At 37.2% G+C, this 27,896-nt stretch overlaps 1 protein-coding gene across 3 annotated transcripts in view; it reads right to left on the bottom strand.

Annotated features, from left to right (window-relative positions):
* LOC150100019 (uncharacterized) overlaps window positions 1–27,896 on the bottom strand; it is a 204,483-nt gene that overhangs the window by 38,590 nt on the left and 137,997 nt on the right. For all 3 annotated transcript variants that reach the window (XM_090402543.1, XM_090402544.1, XM_090402542.1), the window contains one exon: window positions 1,042–1,245. In XM_090402543.1, the coding sequence (XP_090258669.1) occupies window positions 1,042–1,245 (204 nt within the window). The remainder of the gene's footprint in view (window positions 1–1,041; window positions 1,246–27,896) is intronic.

The following is a 27,896-nucleotide window of genomic DNA, read 5'->3' as shown; positions in this document are numbered from 1 at the left end:
AGCCATTCTGGTCTTGCAGACCATCCTCTGGATACTCGCCACAGAATTCGGTGGAAGAAAGCTACAGTAATACGCCGGAGCAAATACAAATTCGAAAGAATATTTATGGAATCAGCCTCAGCCCTAAGAAACTCCCCAAACCTCAATAAATTTAGTATTGTTCTGTCACTGCTTGGTTCGTTTAACATCTTTCAAAGTAATTACTCCAGACCTCTAAAATATCTTCAGTAAATTAACTTTTGCGAGGAAAAAAATAATATCGTTATTGAGAAAGCGGCTTGAAATGGTACAACATAGTATTTGTATGCTAAATTCAAGTTGATTATTATATTTTCTTCTAAAGTTTGCTTTAGAAGAAAGAACTATCGGCGAATCCAAGTGTAAGTGACCACTTGGTACAACACCAGATCTACCTACTCACTGATGAGACCTCAAAAAAGGTTGAAACCGGTCTGGGTAGTGACCTCTTCTCCTAATGTAATGACAGTATTACATCTCCTAGGAGCTGTGTTTATACATTATGAGACAATATCAAAGACAGTGAGGGTCCTTGCTCCACCTTTGCTTCGAGTTTCCTTGGTGTTGTACCAATCGGTCACTTACACTTGGATTCGCCAATAGTTCTTCGGCATGAAACTCATAGATCGTAGTTCTCGATCTTAGAGTCTCGCTTACTAGCTATAAAACAACATGGCATTTTTATCTCCTTAATTTTAATTAAGGTCGCCAGAAAAATAGCCATTTGGCTTTTCATCTTTGTTATAATATTAATTATACTTTTAATTTATAATTATACTATTAATCAAAATATTAATATGTAATATTGTGTAACAGCATACATTCCCGATACTCAATTATCTTAAATAAGGATTCCTGGCAAAATGTTCTTAATTGGGCCAAGCATTTTCTACTGTTGGGGTGAATATGTAGGAGGATAGCTAAACACCATTCGTTCGGGGGGTGGGAGATTTTGATCACACAGATTTGGAAAATTGCAATAGTAAATTGACTCATTCCTGTATTTAGTTTTAATCAACTTACCAATGCAAGTTTTCCCATTTTCTGAAAGCTCATATCCAGGCCTACAGAAGCATTTAACTTTATCATCCACCAACTTACATTGGTGAGTACAATTCCCATTGTTCACCAAACATGATTCCTTTTGTTGCTTGTCATCTCCGAGATCAGGTTGCTGTGTCTTTACGGATGATTCACCTCCAGAGTGAGAATAATCGATTCTTGATTCTATAATAGGAATTTAAAAAACTTTTAAACATAAAACTATAAATCAGTCGAGATTTAATTAACAACTGTCATTGCGCTAACTAAATATGTTTTTAATATTTTTGTTTTATTAAAAAAATAAAATGAAATAAATAGAAGTTAATAACTGCTTGATGGCTGAACAGGAAGTGGTACTTACCCACTCAAGACGTCTTGTCGTCTGCAAGGCATTTGAAACTGTTTTAGAGTTCGTGATAGCGTTACCACGGAAATGTCATATACTTTGTATTCTTATTTAAATGGCATCTTGTATTTATTATTTAAATACTGTTTGCTAATTCTCTTAAGTCGCTTTTCTCGTTCACGGAGTTTAACTTCTGGGTGTTTTTAATGTACTTCTTTATGAAATGTAAAAGATCATTATTTAGATTAACTACTAAAACTCAGAGTGGGATAAATTACTGTTGATATTGGTCACTGCAGATTGTTTTAGTGCTAACAGCAGGAGCTGATCCCTTTTTTACATTTCGATTTACAGTAGTATATTCTTGCTTTGCCATATTTCCATTTTTTTCAAAGAATTCGAAAAAATACGAGGCCGACAGAAGAAAAAATTCGAAAAATTAAAAAAGAATTCTACCGTCAATCCGAATCTTGCAACCAACACCGTAATCAACCTTTCTTCAGTCACCCTGAAGCCTGAAGCACTCAACGCGCTTGCACGTTGCCACAACTTCGCCATTGCTCCCAGAAAAATACCCAGTGAGGATATTATGATCCAGATCGAAAGGGGAATCTGCCACCTTCCATATCAAACCGCCAACAGTGTAAGACTGGCTGTAGCTTGTGTCCTTTTCAAAACAAGACCACTAAAAACCAACATATCCAACAAGGAATTTAAAGCTCTGCAGGAAATAAGGAATAATAAAGAATTAGTTATCACCAAAGCGGATAAGGGAAATGCAACTGTAGTACTTAAAAGCTTAATGCTCTCCTATTAAATCGGGCTACATACCTCCCTATCGAATATAATCACACCAACTCACAAATCAGAAAACTTCACAGGCCCTTTAAGAAAGTTACTTCTTGGCATGTAGAAGTTACCAACATAAAGCCGTTTAACTCTATATCCCCCCCGTATTTACGGACTCCCAAAAATACATAAAGAAAATCTGCCATTACTTCTCATAGTGGATGGAATTGATTCCTCAACCTCAATATTAGCTAAACATTTGGCCAAATATCTCACACAATACTGGCAACACACCATCACCACACAAAAAACTCAGCCCACTTCAAAGAAAGCATAGAAAACCTTACATTCCGACATACTGACATAATGGTCAGCTTTGAAGTCTCCTCCTTATTCACAAATGTCCCACTCAAGAAAGCTTTAGAGCTATTCCAAGCAATATTTTCTCCCGATATCTCAGCCCTATTTCAGTTCACAATGAACTCAGGCTATTTCGTTTGGCAAGGAAAATTCTACAAACAAATAGAGGGGACAGCCATGGATTCACCACTCTCCCCACCCTTGGCCAATTTCTTTATGGAGACCTTTGAAGAAAAAGCCTTAGCCTCTGTCCACAAAAACCAACCATATGGCTCCGCTACGTTAATGATGAGTTCGCTATTTGGCCACATGGCTCTGAAACACTCCTCTCCTTCTTAACACACTTAAACAACCAAAACCCCAGAATCAAGTTCACCCTGGAAAAAGAGGAAAACAACAGCCTCCCTTTCCTAGACACATTAGTCACCCCCCAGCCTGATGGAACCTTGGTTTTCTCATTTTATAGACAACCCACCCATACAGGCAGATACATTCACCAACAATGCCCCCCGTCACAAAAATATGGAGTGGTGAAAACACTATACAACAGGGCTAAACTAATTTGTTCTAACCGCATGGCCCAAAACACTGAACTAAATCACATCCTCAACACTTTCTCAGCCAATGGCTACCCCCCGAAAAATCCAAAAAATATTAAAATCTACAAACCACAGCTCCCCCCCCTCCACAACAAAGATTACTCTAAATCCATCACCATTCCCAACATCCGAGGCACCTCGGAAAAAATTACCAAAATTTTAAAAAAACACGACCTTACTACCTGTTACAGGCCTTACAGAAAATTGGCATCCCTTATCCGCTCCATCAAAGAAAAACCACTTCCCCTAGACCTACCTGGTGTATACCAGGTCCCTTGCAGTTGTAAACTGTCGTACTTTGGCCAAACAGGCAGGACAGCGAATATCAGAATTTCTGAACACAAGGACTACATTCCGTTTTCACAAATACAGCCATTCTGGTCTTGCAGACCATGCTCTGGATACACGCCACAGAATACGGTGGAAGAAAGCTACAGTGATACACCGGAGCAAATACAAATTCGAAAGACTATTTATGGAATCAGCCTCAGCCCTAAGAAACTCCCCAAACCTCAACAAATTTGGTTGTATACGACTGCTCCAAATTTGGGATGCATAGATCAGCAGCCCAACGTCCAAGAACACCTACTTAGCCCGCTAGAGGGTACCATCAGGACTTCTAGAAGAACGATAGCTTCATACCTTCATTCTCAGTTACTGTGTTGTAGTGCCTGTGTGCACGTGCCTTTTTGCAAGTTCCTTTTGAACATGGAAACGTGACGTTGCGAAATATCGGAAATATTTATTAAAGTATAATTTAATTTATATTCGGATCTCCGTTGTTCAATTCCGTAAGTGATTTAGAAATGCATATCCAACGTATAAGCCTGTCTACGAGAATAGAATACCATGAGAATAAGGATTAACACCCTATTCTCTTCAATCTGATTTCGAAAGCTTGCATGATCTACTCATAAAGTAAAATAGAAAGCAAGCAAGAAAGGATTCTTACTGCAGAATTATTATTGCAGATTCTGCAATGGCGGTTTCATTTGTCCAGCCAGAGGCGTGGGAAGTGTTTGCCACTGAGGCAGTTTACTAGGGCAGTGATGTCTAAAAGGTTTCTAATATCAGAATATTTTACCAATTATCGAAACTGTCAAAATCTAAAGGGCGCTAAAAAATTAGATGTCAGCGTATTTGAGAAGATTCATTCAGCAAGGATTGTGTGGAATTTAATGGCTTCTTTAGTTTTGGCGGTTTGCGATGCAGGTCTGATAAACAGGAGTCTTCATTAAAATAAAAAAATAAAAAAACACTCTATCTTTAGTAAAGAATTGTTAAGATTAATCCATTTAATTGCAATAAGGCTGTATTTGTTAAAAAGATTCTCAAACACTGCTAAATGTGTAGTTTCTTTCAAACAGATATTTGAGTCAGATTTGTTATTGAAAAGGATATTAAAAATACGAGGTTGGAATTTGGTAAATAAAATTAACTGAAGTTCTTACTAAGTTTTGATAATTAATTTTTCATCATTTATCATCAATTTCCTCATATGTACACCCAAGGGATGTTCAGGTTACTATAACAGCAACATGATTAAGTTTACAGTATTATTAATCTCCTATCAACAATTTTTATCCAAATCAATCTATTACTTGTGAGCACTGCAATATTACCATATCTAGCAATTCCTGCTTATGAGGAACTTCTGACCCAATAAATCCACCTAGACCTTGGTTTTTCTCTGGGTTTCTTTCCAGCCATCTTGACATCAATCACTTGTTTTATAATCTTGCCTCTCCCATTCTATTTAAGTGGCCATACCACCTCAGATTAGCTCTGCTGACTCATTCTTGAATGCTAATAATGTCAACTTCCTTTCTAACCATCTTCATTTTTAATATGCTTCTGCCATTGATGCCATCGATTCACTCTCCTAATTTTTCTCAGAACTCTCAAATCTATGGTCCCCAGTCTTTGATCAAGTGCTTTATTTATAACGCATCTCCCAAATCCATAACTTAAAACTGGTTTAAACACTGTCTTGTATACTGCTCGTTCGATGTTTTGGGCTAATTTCTCTCTTATTACATATAAATTTATTCATCTGGCTACCCACCATACCAGCTTTGCTTATTGTGTTGTTTGTTTCCAGATTTAACCTACCATCTTCACTGAAAACTGTGCCTAAATAGCTGAAAATATTTATCAAATTGTTCTATAGGATCTCCATTCAGAATGCAACGGAAATTCAGTGTTCCTGCCTATTTTCATTTTTTTTTTATTATTGATTTTCATGCCAATTTGTTACAGCTGTTATTCAGTTTAGTTAATGAATCCTGGAGACTTGCACTGGATGTGTTTAGAAGCACAAAATGATCTGTATAAAGCAAAGGGCTAAGTTTGAAATCTCCAATTCTAATATCAGTCTTGAAGCCACTTTCTTTCATAATGTGATCCCTATAGATGATGAATAAGAGTGGAGATAAGGTACATCCTTGTCTTACCCCCTGATTTTACATCAAACCATTTCCTTCATTTCGAACTGCTCACTGACAACTTAAATATAGACTATGTATTGCCCTGTATAATATTTTATTCACCTCATATAATTGTAGTGTTTTAAAAAGCTTTTCTCTAGGGCACCTCCTTTTAATATGCCTTTTCCAGATCCATGAAACTTAAGTACAGATCCTTGTCATATTCCCATGATTTCTAAACTATTTGTCATAAAGTGAAAATCAGATCGTGACAATCTCTATTTGGCCTGAACTCAGCGTGTTCTTCTCCGTTTCTCTTTCACGATCTTTTTCGATCTCTTTTCAAATATGCTTGCATAAATCTTACCTGGAACACTTAGCAGAGAAATTCCTCTGTAATTCTCATTCAGTTTTACTCCTTTTTTTTATACATGGGTACTATGAGAGCTCTGCCTCAATCATCAGGAATTTCACCTTCTGACCAGGGCCCTCCGAATTATGCAGTATAGCAACTGCAAAACTTTTATACCCCTATATTTTAGTATTTCTGGTCGAATATCATCCACTCCAACTGTCTTTCCACATTTCAAGTTTTGTCTACAATTTCAAGCTTTTTCTACCTCAAATATTGATATGTGGGGGGGGGGTGGGGGGGGGGGGGGGTGGGGGGGGGGGGGGGTGGGGGGGGGGGGGGGTGGGGGGGGGGGGGGGTGGGGGGGGGGGGGGGTGGGGGGGGGGGGGGGTGGGGGGGGGGGGGGGTGGGGGGGGGGGGGGGTGGGGGGGGGGGGGGGTGGGGGGGGGGGGGGGTGGGGGGGGGGGGGGGTGGGGGGGGGGGGGGGTGGGGGGGGGGGGGGGTGGGGGGGGGGGGGGGTGGGGGGGGGGGGGGGTGGGGGGGGGGGGGGGTGGGGGGGGGGGGGGGTGGGGGGGGGGGGGGGTGGGGGGGGGGGGGGGTGGGGGGGGGGGGGGGTGGGGGGGGGGGGGGGTGGGGGGGGGGGGGGGTGGGGGGGGGGGGGGGTGGGGGGGGGGGGGGGTGGGGGGGGGGGGGGGTGGGGGGGGGGGGGGGTGGGGGGGGGGGGGGGTGGGGGGGGGGGGGGGTGGGGGGGGGGGGGGGTGGGGGGGGGGGGGGGTGGGGGGGGAGACCACCGAGCAGAACCGCTCAAATTCCGAGGAAAATAATTCACCGACAAAGCCCCTCAGTGGGCCGTGCTGGAGAATACCTTCCCCAGAGACTCAAATTGCTCCCTTAAGGCAAAAACCTTAAGAGAGCGAACTCAAAAACTCATCGCCCAAGGGGGGTAACAGCAACAGCCGAACCTCAATTAAACTTCATTGGTACAGCATTGCATTGCCATCCATTACCGTCCAAGGGTATTGGATTGAATGAATCAATCACCGACTATGTAAGTAAAGGTGAAATCACAAAAAATCGGACGATCTCTAGGCCACTCTATAGTGGGCGAAAGACCGTCCATATCTCAGCGTTGGTTCCGCTCAGTGACGGGCTCCCCCGCCACCGAGCGGAACCGCTCAAATTCCGAGGAAAATAATTCACCGACAAAGCCCCTCAGCGGGCCGTGCCGGAGAACACCTTCTCCGGAGACTCAAAATGCTCCCTTAAGGCAAAAACCTTAAGAGAGCATGTGGAGGTATGTACCTCCACACAAGTCACCTCCAGGTTTACTGTTTTGGGCTTGTCTATTGTGTTATGATTCAAATAACTCTATAATATATATGGCTGTGCCTCCACCTCTTGTGCCAATTCTGTCGTTTCTGTACATAGTGTATCCACGGATATTTGGGTTATTAGCTGGTCTTAGGTGTGTTTCACCAATCAAGATGATATCAGCACTGAGACGAGTTGAAAGTTCTTGTAGTTCCAAAATCTTGTTCATCAATCCATTTGCATTCTATGCTATTATCTTAAGAGCTTTTGGTTTGAATTTATTATTCATGACAGATGGCTGTTATAATGTTTTGAGTGCTTTGCAGGAATCTCTTTCTGGAAGATGTTGAGGGGCATGTCTTGATGAATTCTTGCAACATAGTGGCAAGTGAGGCTGTTAAAACGGATGTTATGTTGGAGCTTTCTAGCTCAAGAGATGTAGGAGGCTTAGTTCTTGCAGCCTCAGCATATGTTTTGGTCATGGTTGTTCCTTCTTGTGAGGAAGAAGGCAAGGTGTTTCGGACTGGAAGGCGATTTGTTTGGTTGCTTAAAACGTCTTTACGTGGCGGAACAAGATTGACTTTTGTTGGTCCTCGGTTTTTTGGATTGGAAAGGCATCCCTTGTAGTTGGCGGGATGAGGTCCTCTGCAGTTTGCACAGCATGCTGGAGTTGTGCGAGGTTTGGTGCAAGAGATGGTCTGGTGTCTCTCGCCGCACTTCAAGCACCTGTAGGCTGCCTTACATAATATTTGGACATGTCCAAATCTTTGGCATCTATGACACCGACCTGAAGATGCTCTTTTCCTTAGAGGCTCAGTTGTAATTTTGAGACCGCATACTACAGTCAGTTCATAGATCTGCTTTTGTGTGTTGTTTATTTCCACCAGCCAAAGGCATTGGCCTTTTATCTGATCTGAGCATTCTGCTCACTTTAACTGAGGACAGGCCCTGTCTGGAGAGATCAGTGGACACATCTTCAGGAGTGATACCTTCAGCTATCCCACGTAGAACAACTTTTAGGTTCTTTTCACTAGGTAAAGAGAAGGTGTGGTATGGGACGCTGGCTTTGTCCAGAAATCTGGTCATCTGTCTGTAATCCGAGACTGTAGAGGGTTTATTTTAACTCTCTCATCTGTGTTTTTAGCACATGAGAATGAGATGTTTTGCTCTCTTAGTGCTGATGAGATAGGGATCCATTTTTCTTTATCCCTTAATATGACAGGTGGCATCTTTTCTTTAGGACCATTGCGTGCTTCTATCCCTGATGTTTTGGGTTCTTCCACATTGGTGGAGATTTTCTTCTTCTTTTTCACCAATTGGAACTCTATATCAGTTTCCAAGGTATGATGTCTGCTGTCTTTGGATGTAGCATCTTCCATACTCGGGGAGTGGGCTAAATCTGATTGCGTCTGAGTTATGGGCTCTTCACTCATGTCAACCATATTATCATCTGTGACTGCTGTGGGAGGAAATGTGTCAAAGAGCTTGACTTTTCCTGGCCAATTATCATTCAGCAGCTTTCCCAGTCTGAGGAATTCAAAGTAAACTTCCTCGAATTTGGCCTCATTTAGAAGTTTTGCCATGATAATATTCGGAAATAAGTCACGGATGGAGAAAGAGTAGAGATTGCTCAAGTGTTTCGAGCAGGTAAAGATAATCTTGTGGACTTTTGAGGGTCCACTAGCAAATCCCGTAGACACACTAAGGTGTCGACCAGCAATAAGATGTGGCGATATAAAATACAACAATGGCGATACTAGCGGCAGTAGGCCTAGCGTATCCCCCTTGTAAATTCAATAGACTTACCTGGATAAACCACTGTAGAAAATAAAGTGCCTGTTTATGGCAGCAAGTAATTAACTGATATTATTAATGAATAAGCATAAATCTCTAAAAACATATCATCAGTCAAATTCACAATTTTCACAATTCACCATCAAAAATACACGACACGAAACACTAACACGCGAGCCGCCATCTTCATTCCACCTCAATTTAGATAGTAAACAGAACCTTGGTAAATAATTATATTCCTATAATATGAAATATTGTGAGGTGTATTTAATGAATTAAATTTTTTTCTTTAAATTTTAGAAAAAATTATTTTGAAACATTTCTAAAAGGTATAATAATTTAATTATATTTATTATATAAATATAAATAATATACAAATAATGTGTTAAAACTGCAGAATTGTTACTCATACGTAATCGATGAGATGTGCCTGTTATCTTCAATATGAAACAATCAACACTGTTACTCCATTTCCACCTCTTTTGATCTTACGCCATTCTCTTAACTGGTGTACAGTACAAAGAAAGAGAGACCAGGGAAATATACTTTGTTTCTAAGTATCGTTATTTTCTAACTATTATAACCTTACTCAGCTTGTCAAGAATGTTCTAATTATGATTTTGACACACACAGAACAAGGAACTTCAATCCCGTATTCAAATTACTACTCTTGTAGAGCACCAACAATCATTAATGTTCCATGCACTGTCTTTCGTTGGTCTCTTAAGTGAAAAGCACTTCGCTTTGAGTGACAGAATCTAAATGAATGTGACGAAGTTTGGAACTCAACATGCTTAGAACGTCAGCGTGGTTTCCAAGAATGTGGTGCTTAATTGTGGATACTCAACCAAAACCATTTCCTCTCTTCAGATGCCTTTAACAATACGTGTTAGATAAGCATAAACTAGATAACCAATGATTTCCTTGGTTAGTCAGACAATAGGCAGAAAATAACAAAACAAAAATTTGTTTACAAAATGTTTTAAACAAAATTTTCGTTCGGAAATAAACAAATATATATCTACCAAACGACTGGTGGTCATTTTTAGAAAAAAACAAATCAAAGTTCAAAAACCGAACTAAAGTTAGTACACAAAAGTGCCGCTAGGAGAGTAATGGAAGAAATGATTTGTTTGTTATTATTGGAAGGCTAGGTTAGTCAGACAATAAGCAGAAAATAACAAAATAAAAAATTTATTTAAAAAATGTTTTTAATAAAATTTCCGTTTTGAAATAAACAAATTTATATTTACCAAACGATTGGTGGTCATATTTAGAAAAAAAAAAAAATCAAAACTCAAAAACAAAAACGAACTAAACTTAGTACTGAAAAGTACCGCTAGGAGACGAATGGAATAAATGATTTGTTTGGTGTTATTGGAAGGCTAGGTTTAAATTAAAGTGCTTTTCTGCTACTTGCTAATTTAATGTAAATGTCTTGCTCGATTCCTTTCCCAAAGTAAACGATGAAAGAAATAAAATTCTACTTGCTTAAAGAGAATAATGGTTAGCATACACTTTAAGATAAAAACGTTTACAAATCATTAATCACGTATTTATTTTTTAAAAAAAGTAAGCTTAACAAAAGTGATTTGATTTTTCAAGAAATATTTAAATAAATGGTGTTTTCGTTCCTAAAATGTCTTGAATGAGAATACATAACTCTCCGGTAATTGAAACAAAAAAAAATTTTTAAAAAAATAATATATATATACTAATATTACTTATGGTTAAGTTTTATGGCTTCTTTTAGATAACACATTGCCTGACGATGTTACAACGCTAACAATATTAGTAATGAAATAAGAAAAAATAATTTGGTTCTTCTACATCATACATCATCGCTCTGGAGCTATTTGAGTCAATAGATTTTGGTAATTCATTAAGGGAAAAACGCAAGATAATCAAATAGAGAATATAATTCTTGTCCGCAGAATCTGTTCCTTAGCTTGGAAATTTAGTAACAGATGACATGACTTATGGCGTGCATCAAAAAGAAACAAATGCTTACTGTTCTTACTTACTTTCATATGTATTATCGCTTGAGGTTAAAAATCACTACTCGGCAGTTACGAGATTGTTTATCTTAAGAAAATGTAATTAGTTAATCGATTAGGAGTTGCAATATGATCTCTTGCAATGGTATTTACAGGCATCTTTTTTTTTTCTCTGTGTAGTTATATATTTACTATAAAGTATGAATTTAAAAATTAATTTGTAATATCTTTATTAAAACAGTTCTGCTTAAATTTATTAAATATATTAGACCTTATGGCATTAGCCATAAAGTACTTTAGCATGTTTGTTAGTGCACACAACCTTAGGTTGTTTGCTAGCTTAATGCCACTGATGTTTTTATTTCCCCTAGATGGGTGAAGCAAGAATACTTTTCATTTTCCCCGTTATCTGCAGAAGAAAATGTATGGATGGGGTAATATAGAGCTCAGAGCTTTAATACTTTTCAGTAAGAGTTCATTAATTTATCTGTGCACCTTTTTGACAACTTGTACTGTAAATTATTAAAGCTAGTATCACTATAATCTTGGTATTATTTGGTCTACCTACTCACTGATGAGACCTCAGTGAGTAGTCACTACCCAGACTGGTTTCAAAGGTTGAAACCGGTCTGGATAGTGACCTACCTCCCTTAATGTAAAACAACATACATCTCCTAGGGGATGAGTTTTACATTAGGGCAAATACTAAGAATAGCGATCCCAGCTTTATCCACCCTTACAACCAGTTGCCCGGTATTATACCACCCAGGTGTTTGCTCGCGCTTGGACTCGCCGAACGTTTATAGTTTGCTATATTCGGCATGAAACTCTTTGATTGATTTCTATCTTAGAGTTTTCTTATTCTGCTTTGAAATAATGTGGGATTAAATATCCCCTTAATTTAAATAATGTTGTTTTTTTTCTAAAGAATTGAGAAGTAACCCGACAAAATTAGCATTATATTTATATTCTATATAACAGCAAAATAAATAATAAAAAATAAAATAAAATAAAATAATCATTATTAAAATAAACTAGAAAAATTCTGTACTTGCTTCACATTCACTGAGACCGCTACAAATCCAAAAAAGCTTTGAAAGTTTTGTGCAGAATGGCAGCCCTCTGTTACTGATGTCATGGACTCCAATTGATTTCTAAAACGAAGTCACATACACGACGAAAAATTCTTTCGGAAGGTCAAGCTTGATATTTTACTGTGAAGTCTGCTAGCTTCATTGTAAAAGTTAAGCAAGGTTTGTAACACAGGAACATATAGGAGCTTAAATACAAAGGAAAGCTTTATATACTTCAAGATAAAAAGGCAACTTTGTGGACGTAGCGATTCTTTTCTGAATGTAGAGTGACGCTTTGGAAACTTAATTTCTATGCAAATTAGTACTTTAACGATCTCTTCATGACATGTAAAGAAACAAATGTTTATTCACCAAATTTAAACTGGTTCGCTACTGAAATAAGAAGTATTTGTAAATATGGTTTCGAAAAATTCTACAAGTCTGTTAACTATCGAATAATATGATCAATTTTAAATAAATATGATTTAATGTGATCAAAATACTACTTTAGAATGCCAGTCTAATCATTTAAAAGAAAATATCGGTAGAAGATATCCTTCTACAAATATGCACGATTTCAACGTATTGTGCAACATGAATGTTTCTTTTATAACTAATAATTCTAATTAAACTACAAGAGCTCCTATTAGGAGCTACTTTATATGTAAAAAATAAATGTTTAAAAGGAATAAAATTAATAATAACGCTTCTACGTTTGATGTATAAAAACTATCTTCGTGATGGGCACATCTCTACTAGCATCGGTGCACTACGCTAACAATGGAATGTTAGTATTTTAATTATGCGTAGATAAAAATGAATACGATGGGTAAAATTTGTTGGTTTAAACCGATATTGATTGTTTCACAAATTTGAGAAGAAAATCAAAATACCAATTTGATTGGTCAAGTCATCCACTGTTCATATATGATCAATTTCAGGAACATGTTCACAGCTGCTTCCATCGATGTTTTTACTGTCGTATGTTTTTGTTTTCAGGACGACCTGACCTATTCTTCTTTTTGAAGCCCAGTATGACTATTCAAACAGTGAAATACACTCTACTGAAAGTTGAAGGAACATTGAGAATGAAATTTTCATGAATGCGTAAACAGACTACCATCATGACTTGCTTTCCACATTCTCGGGATTTTGGAGAATACCAAAAATGACCTACCACCTTATGTTTCTAATTCAAACTGCTATTTATTTTTATGCTATGTATTCTGCGATTTTTAGAGAAAATAATTATTTCTTAAAAGTTCCTAATTCGATGGTATATTCTGTCTTCTTCAGTGAGGAGATGTTTTTTACGTATTTTCCATATGTGATATTTTATAACACTGATGATAAAAAATTGGGTTTTTTTTTTGTTTTTTTCTCATCAGTGTGTTGGAGGGGGGACTGTAATAGTACCACCTCAGAGAAAGTGGGCATTGGGATCCTAAGTACTTCAGTCAGCCTTCACTAAATGCACTGCACTGGTAGAAGAGCTGCCATACAGTTTCAATTGCATGACATTATTCGCAAAAGGGGGTCGCAAGGTCTTGGGCGATATTGGGATTTCACCAGTTTCACCGGGAGTCAGCCGTAAGCGATTATCCAAGCCAAATCCCGGTGAGAAGGTTGTCTCCCCAGCTGTTTTTCATATTTGTAAAGAGCACCTGTTCATTTGTGTCCAGATCAGGCATCTCAAAACCAAACAAATGAAACATTTCCAGTACCCGAACCTCATCTGTAACAAATCGTTTCAGTGTTTTACATATTGTATAGTACCACTGTGGCACCATCTCCGCACATAGTCCAGCTTGACCAGTGATCCCAAAACAGGGTAGGAAATATCCAAGGACGTTGTTTTTAATTAGATTGATAGAGTCATTTGATGCCAATGTTTTCCGTGTAGTTCGTACAGTGTTAGTGAAATATGTCAAGATCTGCAGGGCAAACCCTCCTTGCGTGCGGAAGGGGTGAGATGAGAAAAGCTCTGCGTACTTCGTGTTTCCTATGGCTACAGAAGAAGAAGTCGATGAGCTGCCTGTAAATAACTTTATTTTATGTGTCTGTGATGTCTGTTAATGTAATTATGTTACAGACAATCAACTTTGGTATTTTGATGACTAACTATTACTTTAACAGACATCACAGACACATTTCAATGGTTTGACACCGTTGAAAGAGAGGTAATTGCTTTGAAGGGGGGGGGGGTGAGTTTGTCACGACAGGAATTGAAGTTTTTGTGATGGTAACACAAGGTTCGCAAGGAGGGGAATTCCTAATATTGTTCATGGTCCAGTTAATGGTGTCAAACCATACGGAAAGTACCAAAGCCGAATTTTCCAAAGGTTTTGATTTTCGTTTTTTCTGGATTTGCACGAAGACCACTGAGCGCTAAACTATCGCAGTATGCAGAAGAAAACGTAAATGGAATCAGAATCCCGAAGGGTTCCAACAATATCATCAGCATACACGACAGTCTTGCTCTGTTTGGAGCCTGTGGGCAGCGGTGTTCCTCTCACTGCGTGAGAGTCGTCGATTTTATTTAAAAAAGGTTCGTACTAAAGATAAAAGAAGAGGGGGGACTCAGCGTGCAGCCTTGCCGAACCCCTCTGCGAACGGGAATGAGTTCAGAGACGAACCCATTAATGGGTTCCTCTCTGAACTCATTCTGATAGATGTCGTTGTTTTTGTTCTATTGTAGATGCTTTTGATTACAGTATCTCCCTTACGCAAGAAACCACACCCACTTTCTCTAGGATCTAATGCCGGAAGTTGTGCTTTGCACTGTCAAACCAAATCCACTGACACGAGTGCGAGTTCTTTGTTCGTCACGAGGCGAACATCTCTTATCAGAAATAGGTTGAGTCCAACCGATCTACCAGGAACTCCGTACACCTGAGCGCTGGTAAACACATTTCTTATGCTCAATTTCAAATGATTACACTCCACTTCTGTGGATAGCTTGTAATCCGTATTGGTGAAAGAAATGGACCTCCAGCTACCCACACCATTCAGGTCTCTCTACCTTTAGGGGATAAAAATCGTGTACCCACTAACAAAGTTAGCAGGGCACATTGACTTGGATTTGCAGAATTGTTTTATCTTCATATGATGCTATCCTCAGCCTATTGTAATACGCGGCCGAGGGTGTTTCCGCATAATGGAGGAACAACGTAGCGCAGAAATCGAGCTCAGCGACATTTTTTTTCGTTGATGTGCTTCTAGTTCGATCACTGGGAATACTGTTTCTCATCGTATTTCTCATCGGTACAGATTTCTCATCGTTTGCCTTTGTGCGCAAGACCTTTCTCTCGAACAATTCTGAAAGAACTGTTTGACCTCGTATTTAAAAGAGGCCCATGATGAGTCCCAGTCCTAGTGAGCGTTGTTCCATTTGTCGCACAAAAGTCGTAAATCCTCGTTCAAACTTCCGGTAAATACATTTTCGGGAAGTTTGGAAGACGTTTCTCAGGTCCTTTGGTTGTTTCAACGACCTCAGGTAGTTCGATAGTTAACAGAAACCATTTCGTGGTCTGTTACTGAACTGCGAACAGCTATATGCCTTACTGTAACAACTCGTGGATCTAAGTTTCTGGAGATGTAAAAGCGGTTGAGTCTCGTTGAGACTCCTCCACTCCGGGACCATGTAGTACCTACTTTGCCTGGATTCTGCTCCCTCCAGATGTCAATAAGGTCGACATATCGCCGCAGAGTTGCAGTTCCCTAGAGCCACCGGTACCAGAATTGTTGTTATCATCTACCTTGTCTACCTATCATCTACCAGGTCTTGATGCTGGCATTTTCTGCAAGGGCTATTGCAGTGCTCCAGGTTATGTCCAGATTCGTCATCATTACGTTTGTTCTTATGTACTCCACTCCCAGATGGTCATAGAAGACACACTTAAAGCACTGCCTCCTGACACCCGAGTAGCTAACCATAACCTTAGCAGAACCAATTAGCACGAAATTGAGAACAGGGCTCTTCATTTCCATAGTGAAGCTAATCTCTCTCTCCAGATTTTTACTTCCGTTTATCGTTGTCAGTATCTTTCTTGCTGTCTTTGACAGTTCCCCATTTCTAGAAGATCTTATGAATGACGCCGTCGCTGTTCTCAACGTACTCTAAAAGAAATCTATTTCGAGTCTTCTGAGCAGGCTTCCAATCATGACCGGAGTTATTTTGGTCCCGGCGCATTTAAAATATTGCAGTAACTAGTCTCACGTTTCTACATTCTTGTCTACTATCTGAAAGCTTCCTCCGCCATAGGGGATGAAGCCATAAATATTGTTGCCAAATCCTGCTGCCTCGCATAAAGCTTGGCATACTACTCTTTTTTTCTATTTTAGGGTCTATTTCAAAGCCCAACGTTCTTGCCATAGGTAAGAGTGAAGCAATAACTAATTTTAAACTGTTATGAAAGAGAAAAAAAAGAAGGAAGAATGTAAGTATAATGGTTAAAAACCACTACAGTGTATTCCGGTAGGAACCAGGCCAACCAAGAAAAAATCCTATAGACCCGAAAGTATACTTTTTATACCGAAAAGTATAAAAAAAATATATAAAATAACGCGCAAGAGAAACTAAACTCCTTACCTTACATCTGCGCTGTGGTCGTAGTGTATATATATATATATATATATATATATATATATATATATATATATAATATATATATATATATATATATATATATATATATATATATATATATATATATATATATATATATATATATATATATTATATTAGTATATTAGTAATTATTGAATTTATTAAATTATATTAGTATATTAGTAATTATTGAATTTATTAAACTTTCTATATATATAATTTATTATTGAATTTATTAAACTTTCTATAATATTATTTATTATTGAATTTATTAAACTTCCTATAACGAGCGATTAAAGGCTTCCTAGGTGGCGCTTTTTTAATCCCACTAGACCACCAATGAGTGGATAACTTAGAAACGTTATACTAAAAAATAAAAGCTGTATTAAGTATTGCATTTTAATTATAAAAATAATTTTTTAAATTACATTTTTTATTTAAATTACTTTATAATTTTATTCTTTATATATTATTTTTATTAGAAATTTTAATTTTTTAATTTTTTTGATCTTAACTTTTCAGCAATCAATTTTAACAATTAACTTGACGTTTACAGAAATTGGGATATAAGCATTACGCTAACTATGAAGTTTATTGAACATACTTTCTTTTAAAATTTTGACTTAAATATAATAGATTTAATATGTCACTTTTCATTTTTACGCATAAATTTGTTACAATGTACTGATATAAATTGAAATAAAATATTTTAGCTATTTATATGTAATAACATTTGTTATCAAAAAGAATTCTATAAATTAAAAATTATGAAATTAATAAATTGTGACACAATACACCCATTTACAGACTTGATAATATCTTATAAAACATGCATTCCCAACACCAGTCGTGGAAAAGTATGAAAGTAAATGCTTTGCATTACCACAAAGTAAGCTGTAGATTGTATTAGATTGTATTATGAAGAGTGCGTGGCTGCAAGGAGAATTCAACCAACTGGAAAATTCGCGGTTTATTGTAATTCCTTTTCTGGTAATGGGGAACATAACTTTAGAAAAATCATGTTGCCATCCATTCTCATGAGTTCTGTGAAATGTGTGAAGAGGCATCCTTGAGGAAAAAGTATCACATAAAGGAAATTTAGTGTAAAAATTTTGTGTTACAAGTTTTTCTCACTACGGTGCTAAGCTGGATATTATGCTGAAAGATAATGCATAGCAAATGTAGCTTCTCAACAGTTTTGAAAGTTGCCGACTTGGACGTATAAATTTTAATTCCAATAGGTTAAGGTCCAAGAATAGATCCTAAGATTTGAGCAATTTCTTTGAAAAGTATTTTATGTAGGTGTTGAAAGGGAAAAAAAACTATTTCTTTATGTCGTCGACAATGGGATTTTTTAAGAATTCTATCCTAAAGGGGGGAGAAGGACTTCGACTGCGGATAAACAGATAATATCGGGATAAGAATGGGGGGAAAATCTCATGGTTGTCAGGAAAGGAAATCTGAGTAAGCGTTTCCAATTTATTTCTTACTTCTTATAGAAAAACTCATAAAATAAAAAAGCTGGTTTACATATCACTTATCTGGTCAACCGAGAGCCATAAATCGCCAGGGATTTATGTCACAAAGGAGTGACTTCTTTATATAGCAGTTCCTACATGCAGTAAAAAAAATGTTAGTGCAGCGTCTACATCCATCGGAAATGATAAAGGCGAGAAGTTATTCTTAGAGAGTACTGAAGAGGATGAAAGAAAAAGAACCAACACTTGGTTAGGTAAGTTTGAAGTGAAAATACGAACTAATTGTATACTGAAGAAATGTAGCTTGCTCGTGTTTTTGAGTTTGTGTCCTATAGATGATAAAGATATTAAAATTTGTGCATTAGACTGATAAAACTAAAATATTTCCTACTCTCTTTTGGCTAAGAAAAATTTAAGTAAGCTATGTTTAGACCCATACTTTAACCTGATCCTCCCTCCACCCTAGATACGCTATTAAGTTGCTATATGGATGTTCAATATAATGCTGCCTTTCACATGTCTTATTCCATTTTTTTCCCTATTGGTTTCTTAATTTTTTTAAAAAAAAATTCTGTAGCTTACACTAAAGCAAAAGCTGTTTGTTAATGGCAGATAAAAGTAAACATTTATTCCACTGTTCGTCTATGATTCCGGACTGAGAGATGTAATTCATAGAGTCAAGAAAGAGATTGTACATCTAGTAAATATAACCTTCCTTCATATTTCTGTTTTATTCATTGCATAAAATCATATTATTACATTATGTATTAAAACATATACTACGTAGGCTCAGTGTGTGTGTGTGTGTGTGTGTGTGTGTTGGGGGGATCTCACTCGTAGCTTTTCTCTATAAAAAAATTGCTTTCCACAGCTTTATTACTTTTGACGATTCCATTATGATAACATTCATTTTTCGTACGTCTAAAACTTCTCTGTGTTCCCCTGTATTAGTCGCTTCTCTGGCGAGCACTGGAGCATTGCAGTAAATCGCTCTTTTGCACGCATCTTGAATCTATCAAGTTATGACAATTGTATGAAAGATATTTAACTTTGTAATGGCCTTAAACTATGAGTGCTTCCAACTTTGACACTTGCAGGGATATATCTGTTCGATTTTGACGATTTTTTTGTCTTTTATATATATATATATATTTTTTTTTTTTTTTAAATTGATAGTATGTGTGATAGGAGAGCCCTGCCATATTTTAGGACATTATATAAATAAAGAAAATTTTTGGTTATTTAAACACCCCGACTTTAAGAACTTTGCTATTGTTTTAAAATCATCAAACAACTTCATCCCTTAAACCAAGAAGTCAATCAATCTCCGTGTGCTGTGTTTAGATTTTTAAATAGCAAGGTAATCTCAAGCGAAAATATATTGACTGGTGTGAAAACAAACTTTTTTCATCTTATCTTTCTCTTTCCTCCTAGACGATATTTACATACTAATCGGTCCTTTTAATCGGTAAACAAGTCAGTGAAGGATCACTAATGAGAAATCTTTTTTATGTGAAAGTATTTGGGGAGACATTTACAACATTCTGTAGCTTGCTTCCATCAAAGAAGTGAAACTAATGAGAAACTGGAAACACACTGGGAATCCGGAAATGAAGGTTCTCGAATATCTATCAATGACGAGAAATCCAGCTTTCTCCTAGAGGTGGATATAATGGATTACAAGTGAATAAAAAAAAACCTAAAGTCATCAGGAATTGTTTTTTTTTTCCTCGAAAATACTACATATTGACCATGAAAAAAAACCGAAAACTTCCGAAATGTCAGTGTTGCTTTCAGGAACGGCTCGTGCATAGGCACTGCGGAACTGCAGCACCCCCAATTTTTCTCGATATATAAATATATTTATCAATTTATTTATATTTGCTTGTAATATTTAATTTTCTCATCAACAATCCTATGCAATTCTCTTATTTTGTATAAAAAATAATAAAAATCCATCTCGTAGCACTTAGGAGGGTGAAGGACGCTTGCAGCACTGTGTTTACCACAGTGTCATATTGCAACGCGCGCAAGCATATGCACGTCATAGTGAGATGCGAGCTATTAGCGTAATGCGGCACAGTCCGTCGCGCAGTTCCACTGTTGTTTATATGCAGTTTGCGCCAGTAGTAGGGTGTTCGTAGTGTTTATCGTGTTTACTCCGTCTCTTTAAATATTAGGACATTACAATTAAAGGATTTCATTGTAATGTCCAAAACGAGGAATTCTTTTTGGACATTTTTCTAAGAGGAAATTTTTCTAAGCCTTTTTTTCGACGGGTTCCCGAGTTAGTCGATCTCTGGCAAGGGCTAGCGGGTTTTTTCTCCCGGAAACTCGGGTGTTTCGTCCCGTAAACTCAAGAAAATCAACCGTCCAACCCACACTATTTTCAGACATTAAAAATATTGTGTTAGGGTTAGGGACCACGAGATCTTGCCACCTTCTTCACTGCGTACCGATGAATCAGTGATAGCCTTGGGTCAGCTATCTCTCTGATTGGCTACCAGTGGAGATTGAACTGCCCACTAAGTCCCCAAAAGTTATATAGGATAAATGGCCCCGCCTACTCCCTATACGGGAACAAATAGGCATTAGCTGATTGTCCAAAAATTGTAATTCCATTCCTTTAATTACAATTAAAGGAATGGATTTTATTTTTTATTATTTTTGAATTATACTAAACTGTACAATTTTATCGATAATAAACGATATTTTTTCATGTTTAATTTTTTTTTAAATTTTTACTATAATTTTGATATTTAATCCAAACACGTATACACTGTACTTACTGTGTGTATGTATATTTCGAAAGTTGCAGCATCCCCACGATTTCACGCCACGAGCCGCCACTGGTTGTTTTAGTGTTTCGATTTTGTGTTTCACAAAATTCGAATGAATTCATTTAAGTCGTTTTCTCCTTCAGTACACACTTTCATTAATTCCGTTCTGGTCAAATCGTCTGACCAACTTTAATTAAATTTCTCATATGGATCATTACAATTTAATGATTGATCTCAATACTCATTCCAATAGGACCATTTTATTCGAAATGTTTGAAAGCACGATTTAAAACAATGCAAATTATATGCTACATATTAAGCGTTATGAATTCTCTACAGTATAAGCCAAAAACAGCTCCAGTTGCTACATAATTAAGGCCACTGTAAAAGCATGCTAATACGGAAAGCATTATTTTAATATAATCTCGGATCATTTCCATTCTTGGTTTCATTCAACAATGTTCGGAACCGTTTATTAAATAATAATAAAAACTCTGCGAAAGATGTTTCCATCTTCAAATCATACTTTGGTTTTCATTTGTCTCCAGATATCATTGTCCAGCGTTAGCGAATAGTTGAATGTTGTATATTCACCAGACTGCATATTTCTTATATAGCTTTTTATATTCCATATTCAGTATATTTACTTTAAATTATAATAAAGAATCTATATTATTCTTATTAGTTTTGATTTTTTTTAGAAAATTTAAAATCGCAAATATAATTTATATATATATGTACTAATATACCTTTTCTTGTCTTGTATAAGGAAGATATATTAAAATTTTAATTGCAATTTCAATGTTGGCGTTGTTTGAATTCTAATGTCTGGATGTTAATGTATGTTAATAAGAAGAGGTTTATGATTAATATTAATAGGCAGAATTATTAATAAGAAGAGGTTTATGATTAATATTAATAGGCAGAATTATTAATAAGAAGAGGTTTATGATTAATATTAATAGGCAGAATTAAGGCAACCGGATAACCTGGTTTTCACTCAAAATAAATAATAATATTAAATAAATAAATAAGGTGATTATCGGAATATTAAATAAATAAATAAGCTGATTATCGAAATATTAAATAAATAAATAAAATGATTATCGAAATAAAGAACAATACCATAAACATAAAACAACGTGATGGAAAAAAGATCCTGTCTTACTAAATAAATGCACAGCACAATTAGAAGTTACATTTTCTTTTCTGTGATTTTTGTGACCATTTTAATTCATTTGACTTCGGATTACTATCTAACAAGCCAATATGCGACTATCATGTGAAGTCTATATTTTTATGCTGTTGCCTAGCGCCCCTATCATTATCTTGACTATCTTGAATATATTGGATGTAATACACCGTATACAATATGCTTTTTTAAATAGAGATTTTAAGACAATATTTATCTCAAGTACGTGGCTTAAGAATAACACAAAGATTCATAAAAATAAATTCATATGTTCAAAGGTTATAGGAACATGGTCAGAGAGAGAAAGCCGGAACCTGTTTGAGGGAGTCTTACTATTTGAATGTGAAATGCGCTTAAATCATCTAAGTTTGGCAAAATATATGCAGTGCACGTAATCATTATAAACCTCTTGCGATAATATACATAGCTGGAGTAATGAAAAAGAACAGTTTTGGCTTACATTACACAAATTAGCAGGGACGCTTTGAGTCTCAGATTACATCCCCAAAATGTGTGTGTGTGTGTGTGTGTGTGTGTGTGTGTGTGTGTGTGTGTGTGTGTGTGTGTGTGTGTGTGTGTGTGTGTGTGTGTGTGTGTGTGTGTGTGTGTGTGTGTGTGTGTGACATGCAGAAAGAAAACGAATGCTTCAGTTTAAATATTAGAGATTCATATTATGAGATTGTGCGATAGTAAAAAAATGGAAGGAAGAATAGAAGAATGTAATAAAGTTTTTTTTCTGATTTTTCTAAAAGTATTTTTACTATTTTATTTTTCTGGTATTTGAGAAAAATATTAATTTGACTACTTCTAACAGCAGTAACTAGATGCTTATTTTGTTTGGAATTTTTAAGTGTAGGCTATCGGATTCATAAACAGCTGATCGTTTATAGATTTTGTATTAATGAGATAATGTTTTTAGTCTAAAAATGAATTATACAGATAGAAAAAACAAAATTTATAATTTGCATGGACTTTTGCACACTGACGCGCGCACACACACACACACACACACACATGCACACGCAAAATAAATATTCGTATACATTTAACTCTATGAAATTCAACAAAGTCCGCGCGGTTGGCCGAGTGGCTATGCGCCTCGCAACCATATGCCTGAGAAAGGAGTGTCCTGTCCTGGGTTCAATTCCCGTCACTGACGTGAGGAGATCATTCTCAGACACAGCCAAGTTAGCCGGTCTTAGGCGTGGACTGCCGGGTTTTTCTCACCAGTTTATCTGGAGTTTTTCATCCCACAAGCAAGCAAACCGGTCATGAGAGTTCAACGCTTCTACAGACATAGGAGACACCGGGAGGAATAGGGCTAACTACCTTATCCTTGTGTAAGGTTGCAGTTAAATGAATGGAAAATCCTTTATACCGTAAGTTTAAAGAGGGAAAAGGGTAAAAGAAGAAGAAATTCAACAAATGTGAAAATATGGAAAAGTATGCTATTTTTAAAAGAAAATTATTCGACAGTTGTAAAATTCCAGTCATGACATATGGAAATGAAACATGGACTTTGACACAAAAATTGTCCAACAAGTTGAGGATTATCCAGAGGAATATGGAAAGATCATTACTAGATATTACTGTTCTATACACAGGGTGTCCCAAAATTCACGCGAGATTTAAATTTAGCGCCATTTGTGCGGTAAAATGTTGCCAACGAGGAAAAAAAGACAGCGTGACAGCTGACAGTTCAGGGTTATTAAAAATGGACCACACACAGCGAAGAGAGTTCGTTGAATGGATTATGGAACAACAACAAGTGGATGCTTATTTTTCGAACAAAATCATCTTCAGCGATGAGGCTCATTTTCATCTTGATGGCTTCGTTAATTGACAACATTGTCGCATTTGGGGTTCAGAAAATCCACGAGTGATTGTTGAGAAACAAATGCATCCACAACGTGTCACTGTTTGGTGTGGATTTTGGGCTGGAGGCATCATCGGTCCATTCTTCTTCGAAAATGCGGCTGGTAAGGCAATAACAGTTAATGGTGCTCGCTATCGCGACATGATAATCCAGTTTTTTTTGTGCCTAAATTTCAAGATATGGATGTGGACGACGTGGTTTCAACAAGACGGTGCCACATGCCATACAGCCCGAGAAACAATTCAATTACTGCATGAGTCATTTCCTGGTCGTGTAATTTCCCGTTTTGGTGATCAGAACTGGCCGCCCAAATCATGTGACTTAACACCGTTAGACTTTTTTCTTTGGGGTTTTTTGAAGTCTAAGGTTTATTCCAACAAGCTCACGACCACCCACGCCTTGTAGGAGGAAATTGAGCGCTGTATCAGCGAAATTCAGCCATATTTATGCAAAACGGTCTTTCGGTCATGGAAAATTTCGGCAAAAGAGTGCGTATGTGCCAGCAAAGCCGTGGAGGCCACTTACCCGATATGCTATTCCATGCATAACCCTATACTGTATACTTTATGAATCAATAAGAAATTACAATTTTTAATTAAAAACCTGTGTTTTCTATCAAAATTACTTCTTGCGTGAGTTTTGGGACACCCTGTAGAAAGCACAATAATTGAATTACAACTTAGACTATGGTGAGAGACATTATATCAACCATTAAAAGATCCAAATGGCAATAGGCAGGTCATATTGCAAGACGTAACACTCAAAAGTGGACAAAGTTCATATTAGAATCGTATCCTAGACATGGATAGAGAGCTACAGGAAGACCAAAGAGTTAGTTGGAGGATGAGATTTAAGGAAATGGCAGGAACTCAGTGACGTAGAGAAGCTCAAGATAAAACTGAATAGAGGTCTTCGTCCTGCAGTGGAAAGAAAATGACTGTGATAATAATGCAGTTAAAAAAAGTACTTCCCCAATTTCCAAAATTTATCCCACAAGGAATAGTGCAAGAATAAATTTTAAAACAATTACGATAATTATTGTAATGAATTATTATAGATAAATGAAAGAATGGCATCGTCAGGAGGAACTTGCATCTTTGGAAAACTAGAGACGAACCTAACATTACCTTAACAATATGCAATGTTGTTAAGCGTCCACTCGGTCTGGTTGGCCGAGTGAACAACGTATTCGCTTTCCACCCAAAGGACTGCGGGTTCGAATCCCGCCGTGGGTATGGATGTTTGTGATTGTCTGTGGAAATACCAGTGTTGGTAGGTGGTAGATGGCGTTGGTGTAGTTATGGTCAGTTGGGATTGAATGGTGGAGACAGAGTTGTAGTCCTGGTGCCCTCCCTCGATGAGTCCTTGGACTCTCTGGAGGTGTCAAATAATAATAATAATAATAATATATAGATAGAGATGAATAATATAAAGATATTAATAATTACTATAAAACATTTTAGCAATTGATTTTGTTCATGAAACAGAATGCAAATTTAGATAATTTATTCAAAATTTCCAGTAATGTTTGATATAGTATTATGATACTAATAATTACCGTGAATAATTTTATTATTAAAAAGAAAAAAAAAGATCGGATAGTAAAAACAATGCATTCATTGTTTGTCTATGTTAGTAATCTTTGTTGGCAAAAGGAGATACGATGCGTTTACATAGTATGGCGCAAAACAAACAGCACTGAATAATTATAAAACAATTATAATGATGCATGTCATGGAGTAAACGGGTGTATTAACAAAGAAATATGTTTATAAATGATGATATGTATATCCGTAACTGTTGGTAGAATCTAGGTCGAATAAAGCATTAACGACAGTATGTTACGTGCTCGCTCAAAATGGGTACCTTATCTTTCAAGACAGGCTTTATAGCACATGCGAAGGTTCTCTGTCATCATGGATAACAAAGGTTGGGACATCTGCTGGACATATCGTGTAATTTTATTCCATAGTTCATCAAGGTGGGTCATGGAGGAATGCCCATTCCTTCAACATACCCCAAACGAAGGGATCAAGTGATATAAGAGATCAGGAGAACTTGAAGGGTACGGGTAATCCGTTATTAATAAGCACTGACCCACCTGAATGACGTACGAAAAGGTATCCAGCCCCTTAAGGATTCTCTGTAGTGACCGCCTCGGTATCCAAAGTTTTACCGCTGTTCGGCGTTGACTGCGTTTCGGAGACTGTAACACTTGCTTTAGCACACGCCCATGATTCTCATTTGGGTTAACAGCGAACTGTTAACCCAAATTCCTAGTCACCCCGAATGCCCTTCGCATTGCGGCAGAACACTCCCGGTACGTCGAAACCTCTCGATTAAGGTAATTATGACACTATTGCTTGAGGGCACGCTTACAGAAAAGACGAACAAACTACTCCCAGACATGTCGCAGGATTGGACCATTTGCTCTCCCAACTGCGTATGAACGAAAATAATGCTCAACAATAAACGTCTTTTCTTCCAACATCAACACCATTGCTACAGCTAAATGTAATGGCGTACACTGTACTCGTACTCTTCTACTAATGTGGATGCAGTCGAATAGCGTATCTTAAACGCAGTACTGAAGGGGATATCGACGCAGTACTTTTTTTACGTCATACCGTATAAAGGCATTCATATATTTCAGTTATCAGTTATCGAAAGATGGATAATCTAAACACCTTCAAACATTTAGTGATATTGTTGACTCTGTGAATAAATGGCAGTACCTTTAATAAGCACAGTTAGATAAAATTGAAGGGGGGAACTAGAGGGCTCAATGAATGCTTATTAAGGAGACGGAAAAACATCTTTGATAAGAAATGTCTTGAGGGAAAAAATCCTGGATATAAAACCGAATAGATTCTTGTAATAGTACTAACTGTTACATGCTTTGTCCCTAGAGAATAATTTCTTGTTTACCTATTAATCTTGATATTCGGGCATGATTTTAAAAACTGTTCCTTTTCCCATCTTTGCCAATTTGCAACTAAATAAATGAAGTAAATAAGCATAAAATATGCACAAATCCCAATATTAACAAAACATTTGCAGAAAATGTAAACATTTCAAGGGATTATCCATATATAACTTTAGCCATCACTGAAAAGAAATGTCTTTGAAGATGATGGTTTCTTTTATGTATTGAATTTCAAACATGATAAAAATAGCAGTTGTCTAAAAATGATAAAAACAAGATATATAAATTCCCGCTTGAGGGAGCTGCTGTGCTGATAAAATTGCTTTTTTTAAGTAAAGCCGACTCTAAAAATTAGGACGATCCCTAGACCACTCCATAGTGGCCGAAAGACCGTCCAACTCAGCGTTGGCTCCACTCTGTGATGGGGCACCCCCCCCCCCACCACCACCGAGCAGAACCGCTCATATTCCAGGGAAAAGCATCCACCGACAAAGCCCTTCAGCGGGAAGTCCCGGAGGACACCCTCCCCAGAGATTCAAAATATGCACTCCCAGGCAAACCTCCCGAAGTCTAAGCCCGCCCCCCCCCCTCACCGGAAGCGAAATTCCGGATGAAACCTGTATTCGAAACGCAGAGTTTCGAGAGCAAAACTCTCGAAACTCTGCGTCCATTTAGCCGCCTCTTACGACACGCATGGATTTGCAGTGGAGCTATTATTATCTTATTATCTTATCCCGGCAACCACACGGGAAAAGTTGATAAAATTGCGTAGCTTCGTGATTAGTAGACTACTATAGAGTTATACTTACGTTTTTAAAATAGCACTGACTCTAACATATTCTGATGAAAAAAAAATTGTGGTGAAGAAAGGGAATACATTAAGTGATAAAGAGATATCGTTTCCGTCTTCAAAAAGAGAAAAAAAT

This window comes from Typopeltis vanoorti, chromosome 13 (genome assembly GCF_054136105.1).
Source record: "Typopeltis vanoorti isolate ZY-2024b chromosome 13, IOZ_Tvanoo_1.0, whole genome shotgun sequence".
Taxonomy (NCBI): domain Eukaryota; kingdom Metazoa; phylum Arthropoda; class Arachnida; order Uropygi; family Thelyphonidae; genus Typopeltis; species Typopeltis vanoorti.
This window is presented reverse-complemented; position numbering and strand designations above follow the sequence as displayed.